We start from the raw sequence: 10,590 nt of genomic DNA, 5'->3' as shown, positions 1-10,590 counted from the left end.
TAATGAAAAAAAAAATTTAATGATAAGTTGAGATAGCCCGGGCGAAACAGGGCACCAATACTAGTTCTATTATATTGTGAAATTTATCACACATTATTTTAATATCAGTGCAACGCACGAGCATGAAAACTAGTTTGGTACTCCGTATTAATTTAGAAGGAAGAGAATAAATTACACATAATTTAATGTAACTAATACATGTACGGAATATTAAGTATTTATTTCCTTTTTTAGTTACTTAGAAATAATAGTTTGTATATTTAACATATTCATCTTAAACATAAGTCGGGTTAAGTATTTAGGCTCTGTTCGGTAAAACTAACTGAAAAGGTAGCTGAAAACTGAAAAGGTAGCTGAAAACTGAAAAGCTAACTAAAACCGGAAAAGGTAACTGATAAGGTAGCTGAAAATTAGGAACTGATAAGGTAGCTGATTATATAAAAAAATGTTTGGCAAACTAATTGAAAAGGTAACTGATTTTGATGAAATGACGTAAAAGGATATGATAATTATTTAATAGTATAGATTTAAAGGGTAAAAGCGGAAAATCAAACCAAATCAGGTAACTGAAATCTCAAATGCTACTCTAGGTAGCATTTCATTTCAGGTAGCTTATTTGGTTAAATAAGCTACTTGTCAAACGCTTACAAAAAAAATAAGGTACCTGAAATTTTAGTCAAATAAGCTATTTTGACCAAATCAGGTACCTGAAATACCTTGCCAAACGGAACCTTACTCTCAATTATCACAACTCAGAAACCTAATCAATTTAACATACGGAGTACGTATACTATTAGTATATACCTTAATGTCATCTAAGATCCAACTCTTTCCTATTCGTAAACCCCATACTCCCTTCTCTGTACAAAAGCCTCCTGTCTTCCTACAACTTTGACACCTCTCCTTCAAAAAAAAACCATTAAAATCTTCAAAAAAAAAACACCATGCAAATCACCCAAAAACACAAAACAGAAAAAGAAGCCATAAACAACAACAATATGGGTGAAAAAGCAGGAAACAACAACAAAAATTCGACATTGAGCAAATCAATAATCAGAAAAATCGTACTAACATACACATATGTATCAATATGGATCTTATTATCAGGAAGTGTAATCATATACAACAAATACATTCTTGATAAAAAGCTCTATAATTGGCCTTTTCCATTATCTCTAACAATGATTCACATGGGTTTTTCATCAATCCTTGCTTTTTTATTAGTTAGAGTATTCAAAGTATGTGAACCTGCAAACATGTCTAGATCATATTATATATCATCAGTTTTGCCAATTGGTGTATTATATGCACTTTCACTCTGGTCTTCAAATTCAGCATATATTTATCTATCAGTTTCATTCATTCAAATGCTCAAAGCATTGATGCCAGTTATGGTATACACCCTTAATTTATTATTCAAAACCAAGGCTTTTGAAGGGAAGATCATGATGAATATGATTGTTATATCTTTGGGTGTCGCGGTCGCGGCATATGGTGAAGCAAGATTTGATCTTTTTGGGGTTTTACTACAGTTAGCTGCACTTGTTTTTGAATCAACAAGGTTGGTTTTAGTTGATATGTTGTTGAAAAGTAAAGGAATTAACCTAAACCCAGTAACAAGTTTATACTATGTTGCACCAGCATGTTTTGTTTCATTAACAATTCCATGGTTTTTAGTCGAATTTCCGATATTAATGCAGAAGACAACAAGTTTTGAGGTTGATTTCGCGATATTTGGGACAAATTGTTTATGTGCATTTGGGTTGAATTTAGCAGTATTTCTTTTAGTTGGAAAGACATCAGCATTGACTATGAATGTTGCTGGTGTTGTTAAGGATTGGTTGTTAATTGCATTCTCATGGTCTGTAATTAAGGACACTGTTACTAGCCTAAATTTGTTGGGGTATGTATTGGCTTTTATTGGGGTTTTGTATTACAAAGGGTTGGGATTTCAGAAATTGAAAGCTGAAGAAGCACAAAAGAAGGAAGAAGGTAAAGGTGTTGATGATGAAGAAAACCAGCTTTCTTTGTTGAATGAAAGCAAAGATTCTGATTGGATTAATAATAATAATAATAATAATAATAATAATAATAATAATAAGATTGATGATGCCAAGATTTGAAGAAATTAATTCAGAGATTAATGGGGTTTTTTTTTTTTTTTTTTGGTTTTAATTATGATTAGATTAAGATACATATAGTTTATAGTGTTTGGCATTGATGGGTTGTTTCAGTTTCAAACAAATGTGATTAATTTGCCCACATTATGATTTTCTGGAATTTCATCTCATGTAATTTTAATGAGATACAAGAATTCCAATGTTATACGTATGAATTTGTTTTTCTACAGAATTCCTTAATTTTTTCTAGTTGTGAGAACTAGAGTATTTGTTAGTCACCGCTTCGAACGATTATGACCGGTCTCGTTGACCAGTCAGGTCCAAGGGTGAAACGCCTTGGTGGGGGCTTGGGGGCAACTCCCCCTAAACCTAAACGGTATCCGTTAATCTGTTTGGACTAGGGTTCTATTTTGAGTCTTTCTAGGTCACCCTATCAATTATATGCATATTATAGTTTTCCGAATCTGAATCTAAAATCCGTAAAGCGCTTCATAATATCAAGGGAAAATGCACGCGGTGCCCTTGAAGTTTCGAATTTTGTCCGAAATACCCAATTTTTTGTTCCGGAAAACTTTAAGCGGCTATAGCTCGTGTCTACGAATTCAGAAAGTGATAATTTTTTTTTTTCAAATCGATCATCTTTCCGAGAACTACGATTTGAAAAAAAAAAATTGTCGTATTTGGATCCCGTGGCTAGGAGTTTTTGTACGTCAGTTTTTTTTACCGTACAAACTTTGAGTGACCATATCTCTTGGTCACGAATTCCAAACACGACAATTTTTTTTTTCAAGTCGTAGGTCTCGAAAAGATAATCAATTTGAAAAAAAAAATCGTTACTTTCCGAGCTTGTAAACACGAGTTATAGCCTCTTAAAGATTTCCGGATCAAAAAATTGGGTATTTCGGGCAAAACATCAAAGTTCAAGGGCACCGCGTGCATTTTCCGTAATATCAATAAAACTCTCTTTCCTGTCTTGTGGAAGTAGCTAATATACTTTTAGTGAACCAACTATTGAGATTCGGAAGCAATTTGTGTTTAACGTGAAACAAGGAGTAGTACTAGTACTCCGTAATATTTTCGAGCACGTCAAATTGTGAGTGAAGAAAATACTGCGGCCAATATTGAATGATGGTAAATATCTCCAGTTAGCTGTAATAATCAGAATAGTTATAGTCATAAACTCATAATTTGATAACAAAGCGTCTTGCTTGTGACGGGCTAATCCCGTCACAAGCTGAAAACCTCTCACAAAAAGGGTGAGGGGACAAGGTGGGGCATCTCCCATGTGTTTCCCCACTCACCTCTCATGGGTATTTTATAAGAGGAAATGATATCATTCACAAGCTTGTGACGGATATCGCCGTCTTCAATGAAATTTTGTTATTTAATAATGACAGAGATTAGAAATAGGTAGCAGAAGTTAATGTATATTTAGTGATTATTACTAAGTTGGCTTCCACTTACACTTCGAAAGTTGTGTACCCCAACATCACATGCAACATCTACATTTGGCGTAACATAACTCCTTCAACAGTCACCATCCCAACACATGTCAAATTTCGACTTTTGTAGTCGACAATGTCAAGGCGACTAAAAGAGAACGAAAAAAAAAAAAAAAGTTATATTCAAACAAGTCATCCGGGGGTTCATATGAACTCCTCTTTTTTCACTAGAACTAAGATCGCAGTAGGGGTTTACTAAACGTCGCCCATAGTTTTATTCATGTTGTTCATAACAAACACAAAATCCCATTGAAGACGACACGTATCCGTCACTTTGGAGTGACGGATACCATTTCCTCTTACAAATGACCCAAATAAAGGAGAGAGGGAAGCACATAGGGGTACCCCCACCTTGTCCCCCCTATCCGTTTTGTGAGTGGCATTACCGGTCACTTGTTCCAACCCGTCTTCAGCAAGACTAACTGACAAACATAAATTACTCTCTCTGTTTTTTTTTTAATTGTCATTCTCACTTTTCGAGATACTCACTTCTTTTCAATATCTCTCAAAATATATAACTAAATATATTGAAATATATACTCATATTAAAGCTCTATTCGTAAGGAATTTTATGGTGTAATTTTTATAATTTTTCGACCAATATATTTTTGTATAAATTGAATTCAAAGACTCACCTCGTAAATTGAAAACGTCAATTATTTAAGAACAGAGGAAGTACTATTTTGCCCATTGCTCTATTATTTTCATTTCCGTATTCAAACTAATTTCGCTTCAAAAATTTAAAAACCCGCTTCAAAAATAACAAAAAAAGTGTACAAGAATAACAATAACAAAAAAAAGTTGAAAAAATAACAAAAAAAATGTGTAGAAGAACAACAACAAAAAATCCGGGTGAAGAACTCTTTTTAAATTTGTTAAATTAGTGTAGATTAGTTTACAGGGTGACTTAGTATGAAAGATGCTACGGTTACACTTGGTGTATAGAATCTTCTACACACCACCAATTAAAATTTGACTTGTGGAGGAATCTATTTGTATTTATGGAGAGGACTATAAAGAGATTTAGAGGGATAAAAATTTATCGTTGGAGGGAAAGATGGGTGGGAAAATTTTAAGATCTTTATTAATTATATAGTATCATAATTAATAATTATATTTATTATAATAATTAAATATAATATTAAATCTTAATAAAATATTTACCATATTTCTTAAAATTTCTACCCAAACATTTATACGCTTACCTTTTGTAAAAATAAAATAAAAAATAAAACAAAAGCATACGTGGTTTTCATAAAAATAAAAGTCATCCATTTTTTCTTCTAAGTACGTTTGTTTTGTGCTTGGATTTCATTAATGTCAAATTTTAATCACAATGATCTTGATTTAAATCAAGATTATCATGATTCATGATGAATAAGATAAACCTTCATTGGAAGAAATTAATTTAAGGAAAGAAAACATAAAATAAGAAACAATTACACAAAATAATATCTTAATAAAAAATAATATCTTAAACAATTAAATATAAAAATGGTATGTAGTAATTCAGGAAAAAATTTAAATTCGAAATTTGATTTTTTAAAATTTTGGCTTCCAAATTTTACAAAATAAAACCTAAAAAATATTCTATCTCATATTTCACCATTGCCACATGTCGTAACGTTACTCGCAGTGTATGGAAGATTCTAACACTGAGTGTAACCGTAGCCTTTTTGGACTTAGGATAGGTAATATGTGACGAGATTAGAGCCAAAATTTGTATAGATCTACTAGTTTATAGACGATTTGAACCCCGAAAAAAAAACACGAAAAAAAAAATCTGGAATTTGGCCCCAACGTGAGGATTACACGAAATAGGGTGGGCCAAATCGTGTGATTTACACGATTTCTTCTGGGCTGTGGCGTGTGATTTGCGCGAATTGGGCCTGGCATTTTCGTGTAGGTTACACGATTGGGCCTAGGCCCATTCGTGTGATTTACATGAACTGGCCTAGGCTGATTCGTGTAAATCACATGAACAGGCCCAGGCCAATTCGTGTTTTTTTACACGAATGAGCCACTTTCCAAATTTTTTTAATTTTTTTTACCATTGTGTTCATCTCGAAAAGTTATGCGATTTGAAAAAAAAATTCGTCAAAATCGGACACCCGAGCATAAAGTTATGGCCGATTAAAGTTTTTGGCTCTTAATAGTCAATTTAAATCGTCATTATTTATCGTTTATGTTATCAATCATCGTCTAACATAGGCAAAAAGTTCATTAATTCGTTAGTTCAATATTATTTTTTTATTAATTGATCGGTAATTAATACGATAATTCATATCTAATTTCGATCATGTTGTTCGGCATTCCAAAACCGCTTCCCTTTTCCGTGTTACCCGTGTTGTTATCATCGTAACCATAACCGCTTCCCTCATCTTGATCATAACTATCATACTCATTGTAATATCGATAATGTTGTTCGGCATTCCAATCATTTTGGAATTGCTTTCCGTCTTAATTGTACGAATTTTCATTAGTATACGATTCACACATGTATCGGAAAAATGGGTTATTGTCACCTATTTCCGAATTATCAAAAAAAAAGAGGAAAGAATATTTTTTTAGAGAGAGAAGGGCAAAGTTGTCAAGTTGAAATGAAACTAGGGGCGACGTTTAGTAAAATAGGGGCAACGTTTAGCACTATCTCAAATATAATTGAATTTGAACTATATAAATGAATTCAAAAAAGGAAAAAAAACTCGAATAAGGAAATAGGGAAGATTATAGTAAATAGGATGGGGTATAAGAAATAATTTTATACGATTTGGGCCGAAGGCGGATCCAACCCCTAGCCATATGGAATTGAGCCCAACCTATTTCCTGGAAAAAGAAGTAATTACAAATGTGAACGTGTTTGGTTGTAAAATACTTTTTGTACCATAAACTAGATGCAAGTTCAAAACCTGCCTCGAAAGTTGTGTAAATGACCGCCAAATTGCTCCCCCTTCTCTCTCTAGATAAACCCCAAAAACTCTCATCTTGCCACCACCTTATTCCCCCTTGCCTCCCACTGCCTCACCTTGCTCCCCAATCATTCGCCGGAGTTAGGCCGTCTGATGGCCTATCTCCGGCGAATGGTTCAGCCCTCCCTATTTATTAATTTCGCCCCGATTATTTCTACTCAACTCTAAGATCTTTCTTATCGATCGGTTCCCTCATTTTCAATTTGGTGGTCGAAGTTTGGGTGGTTGTTAGTCCCATCGGGTCTCCTGACCCCCGATCCACCATTTTTTTGGTCTGTTTCGGCTGGAAACGGTCTTGCATGCCCCTCGCTGGTTTTGGTCTTGCTTGTGTCTCGCTGGATTTGGTCTTGCATGCGTCTCGGGGGTGTTTCCCATTCCCCTCGCCCCTTCCCCCACCCCTGGTTTGCATTTCTCTTCCTTTTCCGGTGTCTTTTGTGTCTGTTGAGTTTGATTGTATAGCCCATCGTTGTTGCTGTCTGTTTAAGGTAGTGATTATGGGTTGATTTGGGGTTCCCATTCCCCCCGCCCCTACCAATCGGTTCTTTTTTCACTTTTAGCGTATTGCATTTGTGGTTGTTCGTGTCCATCGTCTATGGTGGAGTTTTTTGGTTGTCATTAGTGGGCTTGATTTGTCTTTGGTGTTTGCATGTCCACTGATTCTTGTTGACGTGGCCATGGGTTTGATTGTTGGTAGGTGGTGTGTGGTGTGTGTGGATTTTCCAGTTTGGTGTAGTTTTTGTTCGTGGAGAAATGAGCCGGATTGGCCGAGTTTGGTTTTGTGAGTGGCGATGGTTTGGGTTGGAGGCGGTGTAGATACCTAGTTTCTGCACCTCCCGCCAAACACCCAGTGATGATTGGGCCGCATGTCTAGCATATGTCGCGATTTATGACGTTTCGTAAATCGGTTAATAAAAGGTAACTAAAACACTTGTGTCTACCTCATTGTTGTCGTCTAGGTGTCATTACGGTCGTTTTTGCAGTAATTAGAGTACATTTGGAGTCCGGGTCAAAAACTGTCTTCATTTTCCTAAAACCGTCAAATCCCGAGTCAAAAGCAATGGGCTTGTCTACCTAAGGTTAGGATGTCATAAAATGTTGAGATTATATCTCATTTTGAGTCTCATGTCACTTCATTAGGCTAAACTAAAAGTTTACATTACAAAATGTGCATTTCATTTAGCTAAAATGACAACCCGAACTTTAGGCCCGTTTTACGAGGTGATAACGACTTTTTTGGGTCGGGCCTATTTCACAGAAAGTTCTAGATCTCTTTTTTAGCTTTCCAACGACAGGCTGTCAAACGCGCTTTCTTGCGCAGGAGGAACCCGCTGAGGAAAGGACGCAGTAAGTGCTGCGCCTCTTCCAAGGGACGCAGCACCTGCTGCGCCTTTTCCTCAAGGTTTTCTTTTTGTACAAGTTTCCGTGTTTAACCTAAGTCGCTTGTTTCCGGATCTTTCTCTCCTTTCCTAATTCCCTCCGTGTGATTAGTATAAATAGAGACCTTCGGTCTCACATATTTGTCACGCGAGTGTCCGCCCTTCTCTTCTCCCTTTGCATTCTAGACCACGTTCTTACTTTTTGGCGCCTACGTGCTTGAACTTTCGACCACGTAAGCTCGGATCCTTCTGAGTACCAGCCTCGTTTTCCATGACCGACCAATTTGACCAACTCCACTACACCATAATTAATTAATCAATTCAATTTGCTTTTAAATCCTTTTTCAAGGGCACTTTCATATTTGCATTATAGATCGAATCGAGTTACCACTAAAAACCGATTTAGTTAAATCTCGAGACGCTAACATGTAAGTCTGAGGGTGTAAAATCCCAATTTTATTTAATGTATTTATTTTCTGTATTATAACTAATGTAAGAATTTATGTCATAAGCATGTTCGAAACCGTCTTTTAAAATCACCATTTTTAAAATCCTTTTAACGGAAGTAACACAGATCTGACGTGGGGAAGAATCGCATCAACTGATGCGCCTTTCAGAAAGGGCGCAGATCTCGCCGCGCCTCTTCCAGGGGCTGCTTTCAGTTGATGCACTTCTTCTTCTTCCTCGGGTTTTTGTTCCTTTCGTCTTTTATTTTTCTTTCTTCGTTCTTTCCCTTATTTCACCTAATAATTTTCAAATTGGTTTTTATGAATCCATTTCAATAATTTTCGACTTAAATCCCTTATAATTAATATTTGTGGGTTTTCGTCACAAATTCAAACTCGGATTTTAGAGACTCGATTCGTTCATATCAAGTCCCTTGATTTCGTCTTTGATACATGTTTTAAATCTGTTTTCTTTATCAATTCGTAATCTTTTGTTTCCACCATTAACTTCAAGTTTGTAAATAAATCAATTCCAACATCGTAAATAATATCTAACTTATAATAATTCGTTTTAAATTGTTTTCTTTCACTTCAAGACGATCCCAGATGCATGTAAATCAATTAATCACTTCTACTCGAGTTACCAATCAATAAATCAATGTAAATTAACCAACGAACATTAAAAAAACAGCGAGTCTGACTTTCACAGTCAGAACCCAACTCAAGAACAGACGCAGGAAGTGCTGCGCCTCTTCCAGAGGACGCAGCAGATGCTGCGCCTGTTCTGAGGTGGTTTCTGCCTCTGAACTCTTCTCGTTTTGACGTAGGGTTTCTAATTAGGATTTTAGTTAACCATTATTCCATATTTTCCTTATTTTCCAAATTTCCATATTTTCCAAATTTCCTTATTCACTATAATTTCCATATTTTCCTTATTTTCCAAATTTTCCTTTTCTTCAAATTTCCTTATTTTCCAATTTTCCTAATTTAAATTAATTTCCAATTTCCTTATTTTTTCCAATTTTCTAATTTTCATTTATTCTTTTATTTTATTTCTAAAAGTCTTTTGGGCATGTTTATGACGTAAATTCAAGTTTATCAATTGTATTTATTTCTTTATTTCGTATTTATTATGTATGATTTATTCACTTGGCATTCACATGTAATTAATCTAACATTCACTTCGACCCCAATTTATGTGCTAATTACTTGTTCACCGACTTAGTTAATTCACATGCTAGGATTAATCTATTTGTTTTTTGCATTGCATGCATATAATCAACAATATATCGAGTATGGACAATTTTCCCTAATCATTAGTAGAGGCCGCTATCGAGGCGGGCGGGATTAGGTGTTCGATCAAAAGAGCTTCCTAATACGTACCCTCACCCCTTACTCCAGATCTCTGTGAACATCCGTGTTCATTGGCATCCACGAGAGTCATTCTAGACATAGAATGCCAAGGGTAACGAGTTCTTGGTGTTCATGTCACTACTTTGTGTCTTGACATGGCACGAGGTATTCGAACGGTTTCCAATTTTGCACAATAAATTGGTGGCGACTCCACAAATGTAAACGCTTGTTCCCAAGCGCCCCCGTGGCCCATGTCCACAGTTTGGCGACTCCGCTGGGGATAATACACTTACGTGTAGTCAAGGGTGAAACTTGAACAAGGTTAGGGAATAGTTTGTACAAGACAATTGTCGGTTTTCATAACTCGGTCTTCTTAGATCGTTTCATTCGGCCTTCCTAGGCCCAACCCAACCCATTCGACCAATCGTCCCGTCTAAACGGTCCTAATTCTTATTTGGGCCTAAGGATGGATATCGATTGACGTCATCCATACCATGTTACTTACTCTTGTTTGTATCAAGGACTTTCACTACTTGAGGAAATGGACTAGGAATCGGCCTTACTCTTGTTTGGTACGAGCCTCTCCACAGACTTCGGGTTTGATTGTTCGGTATGGCAACCCGCCTTTAAACCAAAACTCTTTTAAATGCACTCAGCATCCCGTTATAATGCCTGTATAAATACTTGTATTATATGTGATCACCATTTCTAAATAAAACCATGACGAATTTTGTGAAAATCAAAACCTCTTTCAAAATGTAAAATTTTCGAAGTAGGCCAATATTAGCGCAAAACCAGTCAAAACTCTGTCCAAATGTGGAGTC

At 35.7% G+C, this 10,590-nt stretch overlaps 1 protein-coding gene across 1 annotated transcript; it reads left to right on the top strand.

Moving 5' to 3' along the window:
• Positions 1 to 821: 821 nt before the first annotated feature.
• LOC141614921 (putative sugar phosphate/phosphate translocator At2g25520) lies at positions 822 to 2,394 on the top strand. The gene has a single exon (XM_074433593.1). It carries the CDS (start codon positions 945 to 947, stop codon positions 2,121 to 2,123), a length of 1,179 nt encoding a protein of 392 aa, XP_074289694.1. The 5' UTR covers positions 822 to 944; the 3' UTR covers positions 2,124 to 2,394.
• The last annotated feature ends 8,196 nt before the right edge of the window (positions 2,395 to 10,590 follow it).

Source organism: Silene latifolia, chromosome 11 (genome assembly GCF_048544455.1).
Source record: "Silene latifolia isolate original U9 population chromosome 11, ASM4854445v1, whole genome shotgun sequence".
Taxonomy (NCBI): Eukaryota; Viridiplantae; Streptophyta; class Magnoliopsida; order Caryophyllales; family Caryophyllaceae; genus Silene; species Silene latifolia.
The sequence above is the reverse complement of the archived record's forward strand: the minus strand, read 5'-3'. Positions and strand labels throughout refer to the sequence as shown.